Source organism: Ailuropoda melanoleuca, chromosome 16 (assembly GCF_002007445.2).
Source record: "Ailuropoda melanoleuca isolate Jingjing chromosome 16, ASM200744v2, whole genome shotgun sequence".
Lineage (NCBI taxonomy): Eukaryota > Metazoa > Chordata > Mammalia > Carnivora > Ursidae > Ailuropoda > Ailuropoda melanoleuca.
The window spans coordinates 2956876-2982000 of record NC_048233.1 but is presented as its reverse complement, the minus strand read 5'-3'; the positions used below and the strand labels follow the sequence as shown (position 1 = coordinate 2982000).

Here is a 25125-nt window from a genome sequence, read left to right as displayed (position 1 = left end):
TCCCGCCTCTGCCGCCCCCGGGGAGCCCCCCGGCGCGGGCACTGCCGCCGCGACTGCCCCCGGCAGTACCAGCAGAGATCGCCAAGTGTCCCAGCCCAACCATGTGGGGAGCAAAGAGGAGCCTCCGTCGGCCAGAAGCGGCAGCGGCGGCGGCAGCGCCAAGGAACCACAGGAGGAACGGAGCCAGCAACAGGATGATATCGAAGAGCTGGAGACCAAGGCCGTGGGAATGTCCAATGATGGCCGCTTTCTTAAGTTTGACATCGAAATTGGCAGAGGCTCTTTTAAGACCGTCTACAAAGGTCTGGACACTGAAACTACTGTGGAGGTCGCCTGGTGTGAACTGCAGGTATAGCCCCACTTCTTTATTTTACGGTGGTTTGTATCTACGTTTGGCTCGGTGAAGCCAGTTCATCGAATGCCTCCTTTACAAGTCATTCTCTTAACTTTTTTTTTTTTTTTTTTTTTTTTTTTTGGGTGGGAGGGGTCGGGAGGCCAACTTTTTTTGAAAGAGATTCAAACTAGAATTTGGGGCATGACCTACGTAGGATAAGAATTATTGGTTGCCAAAGAGGTTTGCTACTGAGTGGGGGGGGGGTAGTGAAAATCATCTTAGTACCAAACGCATTACCTACTTGTTATTGTTTTAGTGTCTGGCAGGAAACTTGGAATACTACAGTGGGAAAGTTTCTGAGTTAGGAAAGTACAGTCTTCTTGCCTTGTGCATTTCAGTCTCACCAGAGGCACTGCACTGTTGAGCTGCTGGTGTGTTACATGCGAGTTTCCGTCCCTGAGATCAGGCTGTACTTTTAAAAGAAGAACGACCTTGTTCCTGAATGACCTTACTTAGGATATATCTTAGTTGGTGATTGCACAGGCATTTAATATAAACTATAAAAAAGACTTTCTTCTCTGGATAAATGCCTTCGGACTAGAAAGGTACAATAAGTGTTTGATAATGTTCCACCTAATGATGCTTAAGCCTTTTGGTAGCTAGAAGTTATCTGACAGCGTAAATTAAAACTAGGAAGTCTTCACCCCATTCACTAAACGGTGACTAGTACAAAAGCCCATGTAAAACTGTGTAAGTGCTTTGAAAGTTGTAATGTCACTGTGGTTATTTTAAACTTTTTATGAAAGGTTTTTAAGCCAAACTTTTTGAAGAGTCCAAAGGACTCACAATGCTTTGCTTTTAACATTTCAGGGAGGCTTTCACGGTGTAAATAATGGTGTGTCATTCTGGTTGACGAGTATATTCTATGTTTAAATAGCTAGGTTTGGGCAACTTGTTGCTTGACCTGTAGCGCTTCATTGAATGTTGCCCTCATCTGGAAGTGAATGGAGGTTATTGGAAGAAGCAGAGTTCCACTGAATGAAAAAGTCAGTTACAATATACAGGGAGAATGCCGTTATCCGTATTTTTCTTGTCAAGAAAATGGATCGAATGGATCAAAATAGGATATGAAAGTAACTGAATAATCTATTTTATCCATGAACTAATATGTTAGCACTTAACCCTTTGAATGTCACCTTCCAAATGACCAAGGCCATATCAAATGTGAAAGGAAGTTAACGTGTGGAAGGAAGTGAACTTAACTGACAAGTTCTTTAGGAACATAATTTCTTAAGTTTTACAGTAAATAATTTAGAACTTCAAAGGCATTGTGAAATAAAAACTACTCGATTTTATGGTGGTTTATATTGGAAAGGGTGCAGACCTTTTTGAAAAAAAAAATCTTGTCAAACTATAACTTTATTCCTATTGGTCAGTCATATCCAAAACTTAGGTCTGATTCCAGGCAAAAATTCTGTTTACACGAGAACACTTTTTTTTTTTTTTTTTTTGCTTTTTACCAGGGGTGCCTATTGCTGCTGATCCTGGATTTTATTCTTTTGTTAAGGTTTTACATTTGAATAGGTGCTTTAGAGATATATTTTTATAATTGGTTACCTTACTTTCTTAAGACTGGACCCAAGTAAATGTTGAGCACTTTCTGGATTAATTTGTTTGTTTCAGTTATTTAACTTTGAAGACTAACCAGAATGTAATGTTTGTTTTCCTTAATCATCTGTAATTTTTAAAAATGATTTTACTTATTTATTTGAGTGAGCACGAGTGAACAAGGTGTGGGGGAGGGGCAGAGGGCGAGGGACAAGCAGACATCTCCCTTGCCCCAGCAGGGAGCCTCTTGTGGGTTTGGATCCCAGGACTCTGCTTGCCTTTGGCTCAGGCCATGATCCCACTTAACCACCTGAGCCACCAGGAGCCCCTCATCTGGCATTTTTTGATAGTTTATTTATCTTGGAACTAATGATACAGTGGAAAAAATCAATTTGTCTGATGTCATAATAATTTTGTCTAAGCTTCTCAGTTTTTCTTTGAACTCATTGCTTTTTGGATTTTTGTTTTCTGTCTCGACATGGGCATGGTCAAATTAAAGAATATCTGATGCCTTATGTTATAATATCACCATATTGTTTTTAAGCCAGTTGAGGATTTGGTTGCAGAACCAAATACTAGCTCATTGAGTGGTACCCTGGTTTAGAAACTTTCATATGTCGTTTGGCCCTGTTGATATACAGTTTTTTGTTTTGTTTTTTTAAAATGTGATTTTCCTAGCCCCAGGATCCTTTATAGCAGTAGTTGGGCAATATTTTTGGTTTCTTGACCAGGACATTTGCCTGATAACCTATTCATTAGGTGAATGTTTGAGCTTTTGTCTTTGAATACAAATTAAAGGACAAGTCAAGGGATTACTAAAGCATTGGGAAGAAAGCAAAGCTTTTTTCACTGAAAGTATACTTATACATATTTTTCTGTAGGACGATAGGAGAAATATTGTATTCAGTTGTTGAGTTAAAAATCTTCGTGTATTAAAATTGGAAGAGATCTTAGGTTATTCTGCCCATTGACTTACTTGACAAAGAACCAGAAATCATGGAACCGGTAAATGACTTGCTTAGATTGGTAAAGAAAAATTTTTTAAACTGGTTAGATCAGGCACCTGGGTGGCTAAGTTGGCTGGGTGTCTGCCTTTGGCTCAGGTCATGATCTCGGGGTCTTGGGATTGAGCCCCGAGTTGAGCTCTCTGTTTAGCAGGGAGTCTGCTGCTCTCTCTCTCTCAGTGCTCTCTTTCTCAGATGAATAAATAAAATCTTAAAAACAACTGGTTAGGATCTAGTGATTTGGGAAATGTTAAAGCATTTGTAGTCTACTAGATGGCTAATTAGTACATCTCAAATGAGGCAGTTGTATTTTGGTGTGGAAGTTACTGTTAGATTTCTTCAGAATTCTATAGCCCTAGCAAATTCAATACTTTGGTTTGGGTATTGATTTTATCAATTCAAATGTATAAATAGGCTTTTTGGGATGAAGAACGAGTGAATGTGGTATACAAACCTACCTGTTTCCATCAGGCTAATTTTTAGAAGCACAGTATGCATAGCTATCTATTAAAACAGGTATCAATTCCTAATAAATAATAGTAGATAATACTTTGATACCACAGGATCTTAAGTGCTAACTTTGATCTTTTAAGATGCAGATTTCTTTACTTCATTTTATTAGGCAAATGACATGCCTTAATTTTAATACTCAGTTGCCTTGGTCAGAAAATGTTATTGCTGAACTTTGTAGCGTTTACATTGCTTTTCTATGGAAGGATCTTAGTTTTTTAAGAAATGTAGCATAATTTTTTTAAGAAAACGTATTTATACACAGATTTGTAAATGATTTTACTTACTTTAAGTACATTTCTCCCCAGGTTGCTTCTAAATAGAGTTCACTTGATAACTTGATACATTGGCTTTGTGTATTGATGAGATTGTTTCCAGATCAACTTGGAAGGGGAAGTCAAATTTTGTTTAAGCTCCAATGTTCTTAGTGCTTGCTTTGCTCTGGCTTCTTTTATTTTTCTTTGTAAATTAAAGGTTATGTCTCAGCATGAGTATATGATACTAATTTTTTTTTTTACTTAATTTTCTTTTTTTAAGTTGAAGTATAGTTGACACACAATGTTACATTAGTTTCAGTTGTACAGGTTTTTATTACTGTTTTATAAAAAGTTAGCAATGTGGTTCTGTGATTAAGAAACCATAACTTATTTCTTTGCTTTAGTTCTTAAAATAACTCCTGAACTGAATTTTCCATTTGAATATTGATGGGTTTTTTCCCTTTATTTTTTACATTTGTGCCAAATTCCTTGTTTTTCAGGATGAGAATCTTCAGTAATTTTCAGTCCCAGGAACAAGATTTCAGGGAATAGTCTTTGGAGGGTAGTTTGTCTTAGAGTCACTGATGAGTGTGGGGAACATTGAGATAACTCAAGTGTTGCTGCTGTGCAAATTAAAGAATGCTTGGTAACTTGTTTGAAGTAATCCTTTTTCCCTCCTAACAAGACAGAATGGGATTAAAGACAGCATAACTTTGGTTAGGTATGATTTAAAATAAACGTAAATTTATTGCTGTAGGAAGTAACCTTTGTGGTACAGGAATTGAGAATTTAAGTTGATTTCCAATGATTTTTCTTAGTGTTAAGGGTTTAAATGTTTTCCTTGTCTATTATTTACTTTTTTTCTCATCTTAAGTATCAAAATTGTTCCTATATAAGGTTGTTTTTGTGTAAAAGAAATGAAGAATCTGTTGTATAGTGATTGAGTTCATTTCTTGTTTTAGAGTAAGATCCTGGTCATTTGAAAGTCATTCTACTTAATCTTTATGGAAACATTTAACTAAAACTGGTCTCTCATTTTCAGAAATTTTTTGGGTTTTCTAGTAGCTTTTAAGATTTTTAGCTAAAGCTGTGAAAGTAGTAAGAGTGGTTATGCTCAAATTATAATTTCTGAAAATGTTAGTATAACATGAAAAAATTCATAATAGTTATTAGGTTTTTCTGTACCAGCTCTTTGTGTTTATTTATTTTTAGCATCTTGCATTTTATTTGAGGAATTTTTTGGTTTTCTTTTCTTTCTTTCTTTTTTTTCTTAACAGGACAACTGTAGTGTGCAGGAATAGGTGAGACTTACCATGCATGACCTCAATTTAGATTTGAAGAGGGCATTATTTTCTGCAGTGTGATGTAGTCATTAAGAACATAACTGCCTGGGGCGCCTGGGTAGCACAGTTGTTAAGCGTCTGCCTTCGGCTCAGGGCGTGATCCCGGCGTTCTGGGATCGAGCCCCACATCAGGCTCCTCCGCTGGAAGCCTGCTTCTTCCTCTCCCACTCCCCCTGCTTGTGTTCCCTCTCTCACTGGCTGTCTCTGTCAAATAAATAAATAAAATCTTTAAAAAAAAAAAAAAAAAGAACATAACTGCCTGAATTCGAATCCTGACTCTGCTAATGACTGTGTCATTTTGGGTACTTCTGTGCTAGTTTCCGGTCGATAAAATGGGATGTAATAAGAGTACCTACTTTATAGAGTTGTTGTGACAGCTAAATGAATTATGTAAATATAAAACATTTGGGACAGGCCTGGCACAAGAGTATTAACTGATGATATAGCATCTTTTTAGGTTGTCTTTTTGAGGATATTTGTGAACATTTTGTTTGTCTATACTTATGCTTGAAAATTCATGTAGTAAAACTCATACTGTTGCTATCATTCTTACAGGGGGAACTTTAGAGTTGAGCATGTTGTCATCAGTGCTTTGAAATTCTTTAGCTTTACCTGTCTTCTGCCTACCTTTGTAATTTCATGACCTGTCACTTTCTCAATGCCAGCCTTTTTGAATTATTATCTTCCAGAATTTGCTGAGATCTTTTTCCTTTTGGGATCGTTCTTATGGTATTCTTCAGAATGATTCGCAATTGTTTATATTCTTTGTCTCCTTAACTAGTCCTTGAGCTTGTTGAAGATATAAGTAGAGTCTCAATATACTTTAATAAATACTATATTCTTTTCTAAGTTAGAAATAGTTGTAGATCTCAGGGTTGTTTTATCCATACTCCTTTCCTTTCTTTGGTACACAGCAGATTCTCTAATCTTGTATTTGGAGAGTTCACTATAGTATAACGTAATACTGTATAATGGAAAAGACTTCTAAGGCAGAACATTTGGATTCTCTGTTACTCAATTATCTGACCCTGATTAAGGAACTTAAATCTGTAATGCTGATTTATTAGTAATATGACTTAACTGGATTGTTGACGATAACTGAAAAACTATGTGAAGGTACTTTGTAAAGTGTTATAGATAATAAAAGGATAATGGTGCTTTAAAAAAAATCCATTTTGAAAGGCTTTACGTTGTCACTTGTTTCAAATTGGTTGAATATTTTAAACTTAAAGATGGGCTTTAGGACATGCAATAGAAAATTAGGGAAAAGGCACTGGAATTATAATGTTTGAGTTAATGAGCTACATTGGAAAGATGATATAATTGCTTTGTTCACTACTTTTTTAGCTCTGTAAAAGTTAAAAAGCAAAATTTTAAAAATCTGGAAGAGAATAGCACTCATCCAGATTCTAATATTGACACAGATTCTCTCCTCTTTTCCCCACCGTTTCCTAATTGACCTCAACTGGATTAATACAAATAAAAACTAGTAAAAAATAAAATAAAGTTTCTAGTTAGAAAAAATAAAGTTGGGTTTTAGGAGCTTTTTGGTTTTTCAGTTTTAGGAATTTTATCAATTTTTTTTTTTAAGATTTTATTTATTTGACAGGAGAGACAGCAAGAGAGGAAACACAAACAAGGGGAGTGTGAGAGGGAGATGCAGGCTTCCCAGTGTGGGGCTCGATCCCAGGACCCTGGGATCATGACCTGAGCTGAAGGCAGGTGCTTAATGGCTGAGCCACCCAGGCGCCCCAGGAATTTTATCAAATTTTAAGACAAAGGGGAGCAGCTTTTCACACTGAAAAGAAGTTGCTAGAAGCTCTTCTTAAGAGTTTTTATTTGGGAGAGGATGGTGTCTTTACCAGGTGGTAGACTTACTTTCGTGTGTACTTTTTAAAAGTTTGGTTATTGATATTCTACATGAGAAGAATGATGTCAATAATTTGCTTGGTTTTGTGATTGACATAGTTGATCATATCTCCACTTTAATTTATATTAATTTAGATTTTTCAGATGTGCTTTTTTTTTTTTTTTGAGGAGGGAGCAGAGAGAGGGAGAGAATCTTAAGCAGGGTCTGTGCCCAGCATGCAACTTACCTCTCAATTATGGGATCATGACCTGAGCCAAAATTACCAGTTGGACTCTTAACTGGTTGAGCCACCCAGGCTCCCCTCAGATGGGCTTTCATAAAGAATCTGCTTTTTTGACATTGTGACTTGAATCTTGGCATTGCAAGATTGACATATTAAGTGTGCTATACTAAATGAATGTGCTTAATGATTTTTAGGAAGGAATCCTCAGGTAAACTGTTTAGTCATCACAAGCAAATACAGTTTTTCTAGGAATTCAAGAATTCTTAAGAAATTTAAGAATTTAGGAATAATTTTAAAAAGAATGTTTAGAAATCTAGTTGGTATAATCATCATATTCAGGTTAGTTAAGAAAAACCACACTAATTATTTCTGTAGAAATAATTGCCTTTTATGCAGCCAAGGTTCAGCTTCTCAGAGACAGATGATTTTTTTTTGGGTCAGTATGAGCATGGTGGATGGTCTTGTGTTAATTAAACGCAAACTAATATATAAACCAAACAGTGGTGAAACTAGTATATCGAATCATTATTGAAGCACACATTTTCTCTATTAGTAGAAGTAAACAGCGTGCTTGGGATAATGACAGGATCATTTTATTGTTATTTTTTAAGGTTTAATTTATTTATTTGAGCGAGAGAGCTCATGGGGGGGGGCAGAGAGAGAGAGAGGGAAAAGCAGACTCCCTGCCAAGCAGGGAGGCAGGTGTGGGGTTCAGTCCCAAGACTCTGGGATCATGACCTGTGCCAAAAGCAGACGTTTAACTGACTGAGCCACCCAGGAATGCCTGACAAGATCATCTTACTGGTTAGTAGTTTTGTGCTAAATAACCTGATATATCTATCTCTATACTCTCCTTACTTGGACTGGTAGGTCACTGTGGATTAAGATAAATTTGGGAAGTGCACAGGTCATCTCTTTAACATGTTGAAGAATTCCTAGACAACATTATCATATTTATATTTACATGCTCTTTGACCGCTCCCCCCCCCCCACAAATACTCAGCTATAGGCAGTGGAGGGTAACATAAAGAATTATAAACAAAGAAGGTAAGTAGATTTGCTTAGTAGTAATTATGGAGAATGGATTTAAGGAGTACAAGGGATGTGTAGAGTTTAGTTAGGGGTATGAGTATGAGATTTCTACAGCCTGAATATGGGCAGTAGTAGAGGAAAGGAATCTTTAAATATTTCGGAGATAAAATATTCAGGGTTAGTAATGGATTGGCATTTGGAGGAAAAGTGAAGCACAGATAAAAGGGTAGGGGTAGATGATTGTGCTGTCAACTGAGGGAAGGAATAAGAAAGAGTAAGGGGTTTTGTTTTTTGGGGGGAAGGGAAAGCCTGTGGAGATACATTCAAATTGATATATTAAGCCTGAGGTACTTGTGAAACCTCCATGAAGAAGTTCTGTAGGCAGTTGGATATATTATTGAAGCTCAAAGAATAGGTCCTGTTGGAAAGGTAAAGCTATAGATTCCCAAATGTCTATGTTAGTCATAGCTGAAATAATGCAAGTATATGAGATCATCTAGGGAAAGGATATATATAAATATAGAGAGAAAAATAGAGGAAGAGACAGGGGAGGATAATTTTCCTGGGACAGAGTAGGAATAATTAATGTGTGGGCAAAGGAAAAAAAGAGCCAAGGGGTTGGACTAAGTAGAACACTAGAAGAAGGGCAGTAGCAAGGGAGTAAAATTTTAAGAAAGGAATATAGTAGAGAAGTCCAATTTGCATAGTTGTAATTTTGGAGTATAGCTTTTAGAAGGACTAGAAAAGAATTGTAGAGATTAGTTAGGTTTTGGAAATTTTTTGTGTTTGGCTATTAAGTCATTAACAAAATTCAGGTTTATCTAAGAGAGGGGATATGAGCAAGGGTAGATGTAAGTTGCTGGTAATACCCTAGATTTATGTACTGTTCACTAGCCTCCTATGGCTAACTTAATTAAAATAAAATAAAATTTTAAAACTCAGTTCTTCAGTTACACTAGCTACATTCCAAATGCTCAAAAGCCATGTGGGCCTCTCATACTGGATGGCACAAATACGAAGCATGTCCATCATTGCGGGAAATTCTGTTGGAACATGCTGTATCTAGATCTTGGGTTGACGTGTGTGTGTGTTTCACAGCTTGACTGATAAACAATTTACGTACCATAAAGAACATAGGATGTGGGGGCACCTGGGTGGCTCAGTCGGTTAAGTGTCTGACTCTTGATTTTGGCTCAGGTCATGATCTCAGGGTTGTAAGGTCGGTTGTGCCCTAGCTGTGGACCCTGCTTAGGCTTCTCTCTCTCCCTCTGCCCCTCTGCCTCGCCCCCACCTCTTAAAATACACACACGCACACACACAGTGTGTTGCTTTTATAACTTCAGTTACAAATTTTAAAAATAGTATTCTGTATTAATAAAGTAAAAATAGTTGTTCCTTTTTTGGGAAAAGATATACAAAGGTTGTTATCACAAACTCATATATACATGCAGAATTAACTGATTAACATTATGTCACATTTGCTCCAGGTATTTGGTAATCTTACAGTTTCGGAATAGTGGAAAATTTGCAGTGGATTGAAGGGAATGGCTGAGGAAGGTTAAGAACTAGAGATAGAAGACTAGGCTATTTTATTTAGACAGGTTTGAATGAGTATGGGGCAAGAAAGATTGGCTAAGTAGAAGGCATAATCAAAGATGAGATGGATAGAGAAGCAAGGAAAGGTCTTTAAAACTTGAAGCATTGAAATAAAGTATTTTCTCTGCTTTCTCTGCCTCAATATCTATCTTAAGGGTCTGTTCTAAGCCAGTTATTTTAGTTTTGGTTATTTTTTGTGTATAGTTAGATTTAGTCCAAATAAGTTTTCACACTTCATGCTATGTATCAACTAGTATCCAGAATACTTACCAGAATACTCCTTGGAAGTAATGTTCTGGTTAAACAGTTTGTTTTTCCCCTATAATCTCTGGACTTCATGTTTCATTTACATAATAGTATGGTAATACATACTTTATAAGGGAGCATCTCTCTGTAATGACCATCTTTGTGTTTCACTTGAGGAAACAGCCAGATTTCAAATAAAATTTTATTACAAGAAAGATTCTGAATTACTATACTGTTTCTAGAATGTGGTAAAAATGGACTTTTCTATAACAAAAGCCCTAAATACTGCGTACCTTTCTTCAGGCCTTTTTTTGCAAAGCGTTCCTTGCTAATTAATCTGGAAAGGTACTAATAATCAGTAATACCTACCTAATGAGAGCATTTTTTTGCAACAGGCACCAAACAAGGCAGATATTTTCTTAATTTTATATTTGAAGAAACTAACTCAGGTTTAATAACTTGTGCAAGATCATGGCATATCTTGTTCTTTCCACTGCAGAATATATCAGTTAAACCAGGAAGAAGAGTTTGAGTTCTTGTTTAATTCTGAGTCCTTCTGCCCTATTGAGCAATTATAATTCATTGTTTTGCATCTTACACCTTTTATATTTCACTTCATGAAATAAATCTCTATTTAAATGTTCTTTTAGCCAGTATTTATATGTAGATTCTATAAGGAGGGAGATCGATCGATCGCAGGGTCTTTTTAATTAACTTCTTGGTGTGTTCAGAGTTTTTTAGATGCTGTTTACATTCATTGGTTATCACAGGATGTTCTGTTTAGACTTAAGTATTTAAGGTAAATCAGTATTTCTGTGGTGTGTGTGTATCAAATTTCCATCAAGTAGAGATAAATTGAATGCCTTAGTTTTAGTAGGATTTTTGTCAGTGGTTTTCAGCGACTTTTATTTATAAAGATTGTTCATTTTCAAGTATTAACATTGTTGGTAAAAATTAATTAAATTCCTAAATTCCTAAAATTGTTAGGTACCAATGCTATTTTACTCAACCAGGAAAGCAGAATTAAGGATATGGGAGTACTTAATGAATAGGTCAACATGTTAATTGTTATCATATATGTAATTTCCATAGGACTTAGTTTTATTTACTTTGGAGATTGAAGTTATAGTTTGTTAGTTTAGTTCTTGATACTGATGGAATGAATTGACTTTTTTCCTTGATTTTTTAAAAAGATCTTACTTTTTTTTTTCTTCACTGTGTACTTTGACATATTACATATGCTATTGAGAAGGATTTAGCTCTCTTGTTTGTATGAGCTCCAAGTAGAAATCTCATTTAAATTACATAATGACATTTTGAAATCCTGTGGAACGATTAATTTATTCGGCATTGTTATGGAAATAAGATGTTACCTCCAGTAAGATTTCCAGATAAATGAGATTTTCTTCTCTAAGCATCAAGTCTTTGTATTAATTTAGCAAAACACTAAAACACTAAAACTGTATCAGTTGATATTATTGGCCTGTGTATACACCAGGACAGACTAATAAGCATATCATCCCGTAGGCCTGGCTTCCTGGATGTTCTTTAGACTAAAATGGTTCTTTGAAGTCAGACAATTCCTTACCCTGTTATACTGGGGGTAACCCATACTTGGGTACATAAGATCTGGCCCCAAAGTATGGCAGATTGTTTAAAATGTTCCTGTTTTGTTAGAGTAACTGGGTCTGTAGGGGTTTTCAGCTTCCCTCTTTCATCGTAGGCACAGGTTTAGGCTTTCATTTTCTCTCCTTCAAGGTAAGTTGCCTTATTGTCATTTAAGTCTGTCAGAGTTTCTAATAACAATAAAGTTAAAAGCAAAGGCCTCAGAGTCTGCATGCTTACCAAAAGCCTTTATTGTTTTTTGTCAGTTTTTTTTGCATATTTCTACACACTTTTTCTCAGCTCAGTACCGTTTAATATTATTGGTGCGGATGCTTTTATCAAGTCAAAAATAGAGCCTGCTATGTATCTTTTCTAGGGCAAAAGATACCTATTTGCTTCAATTACATTACTGAGAAGGTCCACTCAAGTGGTTCTTCCCAGAACAAAGAAGGAGACACTCAGGTGCATTGCTCTTTTCTACCTAGACAAAAAAAGCCACCAGCAATTTTAAAATGGTAGACTCTCAACTTAAATATTTGTTCTGCCTGACCAGGCACCCTATTACATGGAGGTGCTAGTTTAGATACAACTTTTGGTGGACAAATTGTCTGTGTTGCATTTGTACCAGCTAATTTGTCTCTAGAGATACCCCTCCCCCTCCAACATAAGTGGTGGGGGTGGGGCATAGTGGTATTCTGCTGGAGAGAACCTTGACCATTTTCTGTCCCTCTTACAAGGATAGAAGTGAAATTTCTGTATTTGAAGTAAATGCCACTATTACATAGGCTTTCACAGATTTTACTAAATATGTGTTCTGCTTGAGTATCTTATTTTAGTTTAATGTTTTAAACATCTGTCATCCTTAACCCTCTTCACAAGTAAAAACGACTTCTTTAACAACCAGTACTTAGCTATTACACAACAGAGTTTTTTTCTTCTTGTCTTTATGTGATAGATAAACTAATACCTCAAAAAACCTTTTTACTACGAAATACTTAACAGTTGTCCCAGATTGGGCCAGAAGTTGCCTTCTGTGTCCTTTTTATTAACATGTCCCTATCATTTTTTGATGATGTCCTTATTTTCTGCACAAGATGTTCGTTCCCCACACTGGCCCTGGACCAGCCATTTCTCCAAGGAAGCAGGTTTCTTATAGTGTAGAATAGGATTCAGAAAGCAAGGTGTACTCATGGCTACTGGGGCATCACTTTTCCAGGTTTATTAGTGAAGAGTTAGGAAGTATTAATATGTATGTATGAGTGTTTGTGCCTTTGTGTGTGTGCAGGTGTGTGTGTGTACACACACTTTTTTAAAAAAGATTTTATTTATTTGAGAGAGAGCAGAGTGAGAGAAAGAGCACACATGAGCAGGGTGGAGGGGCAGCGGGAGAGGGAGAAGTAGGGTTTCCATTTGAGCAGGGAGCCCGACTTGGGGCTCAATCCCAGGACCCTGGGATCATGACCTGAGTCATGCAGGCACCCCATGTGTTTATGTATTTATATCTATCTGTATATATCAGAAGCCACAAGTTCACATTGATAGATCTAATTCCAGTTCAACATAGAGTTCTTTATAGCTTTTCCCTTTTCCTACATGTATGCTTCCCTTCTCTAGTAGTGAGAAACTTGGTTCTCATCTTGCTAAATATATAGATGAATTTGCACAGTTCCTGTTTATGTACAAGTGACATAATAAGAAATATATACTCAGTCTTTGCCCCTGGCTCCTGACACAGAGCTCCTAAACTTCTTGGAATTTCCAGAGTGGTGTCTTGCCCTAAGTATGTTCCATCTGTCTGGCCTTAGATTGTATCCTTTAGCATTAACTGGTGAGTAAACTCTTTGAGTTCTTTGAGCCATTCAAGCAAATTATTAAATGTGAGGAGGGGGTCATGGGAACCCCTGATCTATATAGCATGTTGGTCAGAAGTATAGGTGGCAGCTATACTGGGACTTGCAGCTATCACCTGAAGTGTTGTGGGACTCAGCCCCTTAATCCGTATGCTTTGCTCTAACTTCAGGTAGTTAGTGTCAGGAATGACTTCCGGATAATTGAAAAATTTGTTGGTGGTGTGCGAAACACCACACATTTGATGTCAGAAGTGTTGAGAGTATGGGGCGCCTGGGTGGCACAGCGGTTAAGCGTCTGCCTTCAGCTCAGGGCGTGATCCCAGCGATCTGGGATCGAGCCCCACATCAGGCTCTTCTGCTATGAGCCTGCTTCTTCCTTTCCCACTCCCCCTGCTTGTGTTCCCTCTCTCGCTGGTTGTCTCTCTCTCTGTCGAATAAATAAATAAAAAATCTTTAAAAAAAAAAACAAACAGAAGTGTTGAGAGTAAAAGCATGAATATGAGTATAATCTCTTAGCTCCTCTGGGCTGACGTCCCAGTGGGACCTTCTCACTGCAGCAGGGCTGCCATCCTTTCCTTCAATATCTTCTAGTATCTTTCTCTGACAGTGGTATTCTTTTAAAATTAATTTACTGTTTTTACTTTGACATTCTTTCTGAGTTGCTTTGGGGATATGTTACAGTTTTTAGCCTTAAAGGAAAACACGTGATAGAAACTGTCCTGACTTTACTTTGAAATTGTAGAAGATTGTAGTAATCACCTCACTCACATTCAAAATCATTCCCAATAAATGCAGATCAATTCTGTGAGTCTTAGTATCAAATTCAATATTTGTTTTTTGTGGTTTTTCTAATAAAAATTCAGCATCCAGGGGCCTCAGTCGGTTAAGTACCCGACTGGTGATTTCAGCTATGGTCATGAGCTCATGGGTGGTGGGATTGAGCCCCAACTTGGGCTCTGCATTCGGCAGGGAGTCTGTTTGGGATTCTCTCTCTCCCTCTGCCCCTCCCCTCACTTGCCCAGGCTTGTGTGCGTACTCTCTCTTTCTCTTGCTTTCTCTCTCAAATAAGTAAAACTTTAAGAATATTTAGCATCCAAATTGAGATGTGTGGTTGTAAATTATACACTGGATTTTGAAGACTTAGTAAAAAAGTTAAAATATTCCAATTTAAAAAATTGATTACATGTTGAAATGATCATGTTTGGGTATATTAGATGAATATATTATTAATTTCATCTGATTGTTTTTACTTTTTTAAATGTGGCTACTTGGAAATTTAACATTGCATGTATAGTTCACATTGTTTCTCTGGCCACCTCTAACCTAGACTATTCTGTTAAAATAAAATGCTGTAAAAGAGCTGATGCTACAGTAAATTAAGTATACTACTTCCTTTAAAAAAATGTTAGCATCTTCCTTTTTGTGGTTTCTTTTATTAGCAACCTTTACAAACCATAATTCTTTTGCTGTTGCTGAACAGAGAAATTTGGGTTTTTGAAGTCTTTTCTATTTGGTTTGTGGTGCTTTTAATATCTGATTATTTTTTGAGAATTGGCATTAGTCCTTTAAACTTTTATCTCGTATTTTGTTATTTACCAGCATAGCTGTATCAGAAATGATATTTCTTACGGTCTTGTTCTTTGGGTATTTTAGTTGTTGCTAGGAATATTAGAAGTCAGTTTTTATTGCAAATATCTTGAAATATTTGGTAAATACTTTTTTTTATTGCACATGAACTGCTAATACATGTTTGGATGTATACTAAATGTGTAAACTTGTTGCTTTTTTTATATTCTTTAATTATTTCTGGCCATTGGGTCTCCTTAAATTTGTTAACCAATTTAGTGCCCATATTCATATTTTAATGATATTGAGGGGGCGCCTGGGTGGCTCAGTCATTAAGCCTCTGCCTTGGGCTCCTGTCATGATCCTAGCGGCTCCTGTCATGATCCTAGCGTTCTGGGATTGAGCTCCACATAGGGCTTCCTGCTCAGCGGGAAGCCTGCTTCTTCCTCTCCCACTCCCCCTGCTTGTGTTCCTTCTCTCGCTGCCTCTTTCTGTGTCAAATAAATAAATAAAATCTTTTAAAAAAATAATATTAAGGAAAAGGTTAAGTTGATTTTTGATGTCTTTTGCTTATAAAAGCAATAGTATTTGTAGTTCAACTATTTATTTGTGTCAGCTTCTCCAAAATAGTTAATTCATGACTAGTTCTTTCTGTACAATACTTGAGGATGAAAAGATTAGTGAAAATATTACTAAGTGCTTTATTTTATTTTTTATTATTATTTTTTTCAGATTTTGTTTATTTATTTGAGAGAGAAAGCAAGAGAGAGCAAACACAAGCAGAGTGGAGGGGCAGAGGGAGAGGGAGAAGCAGATTCCCCACCGGGGAGGGAGCCTGATGCGGGACTTGATCCCAGAACCCTGGGATCACGACCTGAGCCGAAGGAGATGCTTAACCGACTGGCCACCTAGGCTCCCTATCTTTAAGTGTTTTATTTTAATAAAATTGTAAAATATCTGAGATGCCAAGGTAATGCTTTTCAAAATCTGTGTGGTAATTTAGTAACCACAGAAGCCTACTTTCCTTTTGTATAAGATCCTTTTCATAGTCATTGTTTAGAAAATGCTAATTTGATTTTGACTCTCGTTATCTAAGTTACAACTTCACTTTTTTCCATCAAATCACACGCAAAAAATATTTTTAAGAAAAAATTTTATACACGTAATATGTTCTCATTAAAAAAATTAGGAAATTAGAGGGAAAAATGAAATAAAAATGACCTAAAATGAATCCCTTCATCCAGAGATAAGCCTGTTACCATTTCTAGCAGTCTAATTTCTGTGTGTTTGATTTTTGTTTTTATAGCATGATCATACTGTATGGTGGTAGTTTGCCTGTTTTACTGCATAGCAAAAGCATTTTCCCATTTAAAAATTTTAAGTGTTTTGATCAAAACAACAAATACTGTTTTTATACTGTAATCCTAATTGGGATGTGTGTTCCCATAGTTGTGATTGTTGTGTATAGTGGCATAATTTGCCTGGTTTACCTCACAGAAAAACACATTTCTTATGTTAAAAATTAGAAATTTTAGATAAAAATATGTATTATTTGTACACTGTCATAGTTGTTTTTGAGACTTTGTACTACTTCTGCACATGCAGTTGTGATACCAGTTTCAGAACTAACATTTTGATCTTAAATTAGAGTGTGTAACACTTGAATTCCTACTTGACTGTGTATTTCTTTTTAATTATCAAGAGAAAATCAATTTGAATTTTTGGGCCACAAATCCTAACATTTAGTTACAACTACATCTAGGAGATTGGTCATTGATGCATTTGATCACTCTGAACAGAAGTTTAAAAGTCATGGTTGATACATTGCAAAGCTGGTTAGTTTTTTCACTCTAGCCTTTGTACAGACATTTGCAAAAAGTTGATTCACTACCTCTCATGATTTTGGGCATGGTCAGAATATCAGTAGTTTGTTTTTAGAACAGCGTTACCATGCTGGTACAGTTTTTAAGACCCAATTATTAGTACATTGAAAGTTCTTTGAGGAGGTTTAGTGTTGTATATTGACTAAACTATAGAAGAAACAGCTTTAGTGTGCTCTTTCTACTTCCTACCCACTCAAGACAACTTAAATCTTCTCCCTTTATTTAAATTTTCAGTTGTCTATCCTAGAGCATACCAAAGATGTTTTGAAAATATAGGAAATTCTTAATGCATTTAAAGGGAATTACTTCCTAGTTGTTTTTTTTCCATTATGGAAGTAATATCTAGTCAGAGACATCTTAGAAGACAGGGAAAAATAGAAACCAAAATAACCCCACCAAAGTTCTATCACTAAAAGACAAGGCCAGTATATCAGTTTGGAATATTTTCCTTTTCTCCCTCCCCTAAAATGGGTTTTACATTTTTTCAACAAATATTTATTGAACTCTTCCTCTGTGCCAGGTGCTATCTTAGTTGGCAAATAGAGGAAAACCCTGCCCTCACAGCCTTATGTTCTGCTGGGATCATAGGTGTGTGTGTATGTATAATTTTATTTCATGATAATTTTGTAATTCATTGGAACATAGGAATCTATAAACATCATTAAAAGCTCCGTTTAACAGCAGTTCCTTATGCAGAAACACCATGATTTACCCCCTATTGTTGTTATTATGTTTTCTCTTATATATATAGTAGGCACGAGTCTTATGTGTAAGGTTGTAACGGTGAAATATATTTCCATTTTACTAAAATTTAATATGTTTTGACCTCACCTAATTTTGTTGGTCATTATTCCCCTGTACAACTCCTCCTTCCCCCAATCTTTGGATAGCTTCATATATTCTTGAACACTATCAGGAAAAGGCTTTCCAGTCTTCAATCTACACTCCTTGTCAACGACATGCTATTTATATAAGCGTGGAAGGTTCTTTTGAAGGCCAGCTTACAAAGAACTTTGAGTCGTAGGATCTTTCATAGAATTTTCTAAAAGTTCTTACTGTCATTGTCTCTCTCTTACCTCCACTGCACCCCCATCCTCTTCTTCCACATGCCACTCCCAGTGGGATTGGGGGCAGGGGTATTGATCTTAATCTGGGTGAATACTTTAAGTCCCTTGTTTTCCCCCAGTTTCTACCTCTTCAACCCTTCATTCTTTCCATCCCCTTCCTCTCTAGCACATTCCAGCTGAACTTCTCTCTTTGGGCCTGGGGTTTCTCAAACAAGCCAGATGAGGGGCTTGTCTTCTAACTGCTGGTTCTAAAATAACACAAAAGACCTTGAGACAATGGCCTTGGAGTGGGGGAAAGGAATCTACCTATTGCCTTGCAAACAAAACACAAAGTAATACCCCAGATTTCACTATTTAGACCTATTTTTTTAGGATTAAATTTCAGAATGTAATTATTGGTTTCTGAGGTAATGAACACTTAAATATTTTCTACAATCTGATTGTTTCCAAAAGAGAGATGCTCATGTATATTTTCAGTGCCCAAAGTGAGAGCTATTTTATTTATCAATACTATTACCTTAAAATTTTCTCATTGCTTTGTATTTTGTTTCTTAAGAACTTCCCCCCATGTACTTAATAATAAATGATATATTGTCTTTTGTCTTTTGATATTTGCCTACTTTCAGGTGCTTTACTCCCGTAATCAATTTCATAAATTCTTCAAAGCAAAATTAATAATCCTTTGTTATATTTTTGGAAAATCTTTTTCAGTGCTGGGAATCGAGTGTCAATAATATAGTATTTTCTTTTTTCCTTCATTAGGCTTAATTTTTTTAGAGCAGCTTTAGATTTATAACAAAATTGAGAGAGAGGTACGGAAATTTTTCCATATACCTCTCTGTCCCCATACATTCATAGCTTCCTCCCATATAACTGACCAGAGTGGTACCTTTTTCTTTTTTTAACCAAGGATGAACACATGATAACCACCCAACGTCCATGGTTTTCCTTAGGGCTTTTTTTCTTAGAATGTTACACATTCTGTGGGTTTGGACAAATGTATAATTACATATATCCATTATTATTCAGAGTATTTTCACGGCTCAAAAAATCCTTGGTGCTGTCCCTATTCATCTTTCTCTCTCACCCTTATTCTTAGCAACTACAAATCATTTCACTCTCTCCACAGTTTTGTCTTTTCCTGAATGTCATGTACCTGGAATCATACAGTACTCATAGTCTTTTCAATTGGCTTCTTCTACTTAGTAATATGCATGTATGGTTATTCCATGGGACCTTTTCATGACTTGATAGCTCATTTCTTTTTAGTGCTGGGTAATATTTCATTGTGTATGTATACCAGTTTATCCATTCATCTACTAAGGGACATATTGCTTCCAAGTTTTGGCAGTTATGGATAAAACTGTTATAAACATCTGTGTTGCAGGTTTTTGTGTGTACGTAAGTTTTCAGCTTCTTTGGGTAAATGCTAAGGAGCATGGTTGCTGGACCTGATGGTAGGATTGCATTTAGTTTTGGAAGAAACTGCCAGAGTTTTTCCAAAGTGGCTGTATCATTTTGCATTCCCACTAGCAGTGGCAATTGCTCCTATTGCTTCACATGCTGGCCAGCTTTTGGTATTATTGGTGATCCAGATTTTGTTCATTCTAATAGGTATGTAGTGTTGTTTTAATTTTCATTTTTCTGGCGACATGTGTAGAATATCATTTCATATGCTTATTTGCCATCTGTCTATCTTCTTTGGTGAGGTGTTTTTAAGTCTTTGGTCCATTATCAGGTTATTTGTTTTCTTAATGTTGAGTTTTTTGTTTTTTGTTTTTTTAAAGATTTAATTTATTTGAGAGAGTGAGTGAGTGAGCACAAATGGGGTGGTCGGGGCAGAGGGAGAGGGAGAAGCAGACTCTCTGCTGAGCAGGGAGCCTGACTTGGGGCTCAGTCTTAGGACCTCGGGATCATGAAATGAGCCAAAGGCAGATGCTTACTTAACTGACTGAGCCACCCAGGTGCCCCTCTTATTATTGAGTTTTAAGAATTCTTTATATATTTTGGATAATAGTCCTTTATCCAGATGTATCTTTTGCAAATAATTTGTCTGTGGCATGTCTTCTAGTTCTTTTGTATTGTAATTGATTCTGTTTTCCTCATTACTTTTAATTATAGTGAGTCTTCACTCTAAAGTTAATAAGTAAATTTCTAATTTCTCATCTTCCCGATCTTGGTATTAAAAAATTGGTTTGTCTTTTTGAGCATATTTATGCTAGAGTATTATGATCCAAATTTTAATTTAATACAGAAGTAGATTGTTTTAATGTTTACTTTTCCTTTTATTTTTCCCAAGTCCTCATCAGTGTTTAAAATTTTACAGTTACATTGGTGGTTATTCTCTCATTTCTATGTTTTTTTCTTAGTATTTAGAGAGTAAATTAAGAGATTACTTGCTGTGATGAGGTAAATGGCACATTGAGTAAGATGGCTTCTTGTGACACAGAACAGTTTTTAATTTAGTTGTCTTTAAATTTCTGTCTTATTGTGACAGATTGTGGCTTTTTTTTTTTTTTTGGTAGTAGTGGTTGGAATTTTTTTTTTTAAGTTTATTTTGGTAATTTCTACACCCAGCGAGGGGCTCAAACTCACAACTCAGAGATCAAGAGGATCGTGTGCTCCAACTGAGCCAGCCAGGCATCCCAGTGACAAATTGTTTTTATTACCAATTGCTTCTAGGGTCTAATATGAGGTTTGATGAGAAATTTGAAGTGTATGTGCGTTTGTGTTTAAAGGACTTGGGAAAGGGGTGGGGATTTGGAACTATTTATGGAGCAGGTCCTGTGTTTTACATACATTCTCATTTAATCTTGTGACATGTAGAACTCATTTTATAGGTGAAGAGGCTGTGAAAGTTAAATAATTTCCAAGATTACAACTAGCAAATGGTAAAAGTGAGGTTGAGCATGGTTCTTTCTTGTTTGTTTCCTTTTCATTTGTGTTTTAAAAGCTAGCATGCTTCTCTTCAGACTTTGTAATTATCTTGTACTACACACTGAAAGGAATGGTTCAAGTTGTTTGTGTGACCTAAAGACCAAATTGATAATTTTTCAGTTTTTAATCTGGTATTTGAAGTGTATGAAATTAAAATTGGATCTCAATGTGTTCCTCCTGTGTAACTGTGTACCTGGTCTGGTGCTTTGAGAAAGAAATTGTATGGTTTTCCAACGACTTTCAAGAGGCAGTAAAATAAAATAGGTATCTGGGTAAGAAAATGAACTGAAGAAATTAACCAATAAACCCATGTTGGAGTCATAATTGTTGACTAGAATGTTTACATATGCCTCCCAGAAGTGGGTGCCTATTCAGAAGTGTTGAAGACAAAAGATTGGACAGATGACCTTTTATTACTACTATTCTGTGAGTTATTGAGAATTATGTGCATATGTTAAACTCATTCCATGATGTGCAGTGTGACTTTTAGTTATTCTCAATGGATAAAAATCAGTCAGCATCTGTGGTTTTTCATTTGCAGTTTTTATTTTTTAAATTTATTTTATCTTTTTAAAGATTTTTATTTAATTTTTAAAAAAATTATTTAAATACATTTAAAAATGTATTTAAAAATAATTTAAAAATTATTTAAATACATTTAAAAATGTATTTAAAAATAATTTAAAAATTATTTAAATACATTTTAAAAATGTATTTATTTGTCAGAGAGACAGAGCATGCAAGCACAAAAGGGGAGCGGCAGGCAGAGGGAGAAGCAGGCTCCCCGCGGAGCAGGAGCCTGGGATTATGACCTGAGCCGAAGGCAGATGCTTAACTGACTGAGCCACCTAGGCATCCCTAAATATTTTATTTAATTATTAGAGAGAGAGAGAGTGCATGAGAGAAGTGTGCACCTGCTCGCACAGGAGCAGGGGGAGGGGCAGAGGGAGAGGAAGAAGTAGACCACCCCCAACAGGAAGCCTGAGGTGGCACTAGATCCCAGGACCCTTAGATCATGACATGAAAGCAGATGCTTAATCTACTGAGCCACCCAGACACCCCTCATTTGAAGTTTTTATTTTTTTATTTATTTTTTAAAAAGATTTTATGTATTTATTTGACAGAGAGAGCAAGAGAGGGAACACAAGCAAGGGGAGTGTGAGAGGGAGAAGCAGTCTTCTCGCCGAGCAGGGAGCCTGATGTGGGGCTCGATCCCAGGACCCTGGGATCATGACCTGAGCCGAAGGCAGATGCTTAAGGCTGAGCCACCCAGGTGCCCCACATTTGAAGTTTTTAAATAGCTGAAGAGTTAGATTGGTTTCTTTGTGAAAGACAAGATTTTATCATGCTTCTGTTACTTTGGGCCAAACATAATATACTAGAATTTTGAGATACAGCCAGATAAGGCCTGCCATGGAACTATTACCAGCTGTGTAATTTCTCATTATTATTCTGAGCTAGAAAGCATTTGAAGAGAAACAGTGAAAGCAAAGCTTGCTTATAAGTATGGTATTTCTTTTGAAATGATAAATGGTAAATATTTAGTATCAGAGTTCCTTGTAGTTACTCAAGGAAACAAATATTAATATTACATGTAGCTATTTTAAAAACAATTTACTATAGGGGCGCCTGGGTGGCTCAGTCGTTAAGCGTCTGCCTTCGGCTCAGGGCGTGATCCCAGCGTTCTGGGATCGAGCCACATATCAGGCTTGCCGGCTGGGAGCCTACTTCTTCCTCTCCCACTCCCCCTGCTTGTGTTCCCCCTCTCGCTGGCTGTCTCTCTCTCTCAAATAAATAAATAAAATCTTAAAAAAAACTTTACTATAGACTCAGGAAACTTTAGAATGTTTGGCTTCCAGAAATTTATGGTATTTTTTGTCTGTCTTTGTGTCTTGTTGAGAGATATGGCAGGATTGTACTATTATACTTAACCTTTTAGTGGTAGTTAATTTTGAGTTGTAGCCACAGGTAAATATGTCTCAAACGTATTTCAGAAGTTTTGGCGATGGATGCCTTGTTAGTTGATTTAGAAGGACTTCAGACTTCATTTATTTAGTGCCCTAGCTAGAAATCTGTAAGTAGTAGCTGGCTCCTGGTTTCCTAATGACTTAAATTCTATTTTCATGTAAGAGGAATTATATTCCAACCTAAGTGATTTCATGCCATGCTTATAAATGAGGGTTAAATTTTGTTTAACTGTTTAGTTGAGCTATGGGAAACCAGAACAGGGCTATTGTCTAATAGTATTTCACATCTAGATTTTTCATACCCTTGAGTATGATTTTTTTAAATTTATTTTGCTCCCCACCCCTCCTTCCCCCCTTCCCAGCACATCCACCCTGAGCTCCACCATCTGTATCATCTTCCCTCTACTCCCTACTGGGGCTAGGCGCTGATTAACTCCAGTGCCCTGCCAGCATACCCCTGCCCCACCCTGCACCATGTCTTTAGGGCATCGCCTATTTTCATTACATTTTAGAAAAATGAATGAATGAACTTTGGTAGCTCTTATATTTGGCATTTGAGTTAGAATTCCCTGTTGGGGAAACAATTTCAGTTATGTTGCTGTGAGTATAATTTAAGCATATACACATACACACATATGTATAAATTCCCCTTCCCTTAATCTTCTAAGAGAAAGATTTGCCTTCAATCTTGTGAATTGGCTGCACTGTAGATTAAAAATACTGGATTTTTAAATGTCTTTAGTACATTTAAACCTGTACATAGTACAGGTTTAAAAAATAAAAAATAGGACATTTCTCTTTGGGTGTGAAGGACACTGTGCCTCAATTTCTCTTTCCCCTTCCCTGTATTTGTTTGAAATTTCTATGTACTTCTATAAGGCTCAGAAGTCAGAAGAAGTAATATTATATTTCTGCTATTCCTAATGTTTAGCAGTTTTTAAAATCTGCATTTTGTTGGTAATCATTACCAATTGTGTAAGTGTAAACAATGATTGTTCTTTATAGAAGTAATTTGAGGCCATTGGGGGACATTTTTTGCAAGTGTTATGAGTTATGTATATTGGGAGAGAGGATGTAGAAATAAGTTTTTGCTTGTAGTATGAAGTGTTGATGATCTGCTTCCTATTTTCTATGTTTAATCTTTTTAGCTCTTTGTAGAGATTTCACTTATATTTAGACTCAATCCTTACATGTTTCTTCTCTTACTTGGTTGTTGGTGAAGATTTATTTGTTAGGAGATTGGAATGAAATATTTTGCATATGCTTCTCACTCTAAATGAGATCTCTTAAATATTTATTATGTTTTATATAGGGTGAGGTGTACAGACCACAAAAAATATGGTCTGATTTAGTTGAAGTTGTAGTAATTTGCTTCTGAAATTTGGACAGAATATAGAGATTTAGGAAAATTTCAGTTATGTTATGGTCCTGGTCATGCATTTTCAAAAGCACTGTGTTGCATTCCTAACCAGTGTATTGCATGCACTGCTGAACATAATGGGAAAAGAAAAGTGCCATAAAAAGCTAAGTACCAAGTAACTAGCTGGAAAAAGCTTTTAATGGGAGAGCTGGAGAGGTCATTAATCTGTTAGAATAGTATTTGAGGAAATAGTTGCATGTGTTAAGCTGCAATTTCTTTTGGTTATTAGAAACCAAAGTAAGAAATTCAGAATTAGCATTTAAATGCTGATAACTTTTTTTTTTTTAAAGTGTTTTTTGCAGCCTAATGTAGTGCATTGAAAATTAGAATGGGAGACTTGGTTTTAATGCTAACTACTGTACAGAAGAATGACCTTGGATAAGTATGTTGTCTTAGTGAATTGAGTGGTAGAATTGCTGAGGATCCTTTCAGCTTCAAGCAATTGCCTTAAATGAGCCTCATATCCTCTTGAACAAACAAAAAGGAGGATTTTTAGTTTGATTCAGTTTTATTTCTCCCAGCAGTCCTCCAGTTAGTAAGTGTGTAGTAGATTTGCTATAGGCAGGCTTGCAGTGTCTTTCAAACCTTTTTGACTGAGACCCATTCTAAGAAATGTATTTTACATTATGATTCAGCACATTCACAGATAAAAAGACAAGTTTCATCAAATACTTTACGAGTGATGAGTTATGTTTTCTGTTCTATTTCATTGGAGGGGGGACTCCTTTTTTCTTTTAAGATTTTATTTATTTATTTTAGAGAGAGTGCTAGTGGGGGGTGGCGGAGGGGCAGAGGGTGAGAGAATCC

The 25125-nt window shown here is 36.2% G+C and overlaps 1 protein-coding gene across 8 annotated transcripts in view; it reads left to right on the top strand.

The window, feature by feature from the left end:
* WNK1 (WNK lysine deficient protein kinase 1) overlaps positions 1-25125 on the top strand; it is a 146135-nt gene that overhangs the window by 1587 nt on the left and 119423 nt on the right. For 6 of the 8 annotated variants that reach the window (XM_034645179.1, XM_034645177.1, XM_034645181.1 and 3 more), the window contains exon 2: positions 78-349. The exons of the other annotated variants lie outside the window; for them this stretch is intronic. In XM_034645179.1, the coding sequence (XP_034501070.1) occupies positions 78-349 (272 nt within the window). The remainder of the gene's footprint in view (positions 1-77; positions 350-25125) is intronic. 8 annotated transcript variants of the gene reach the window in all.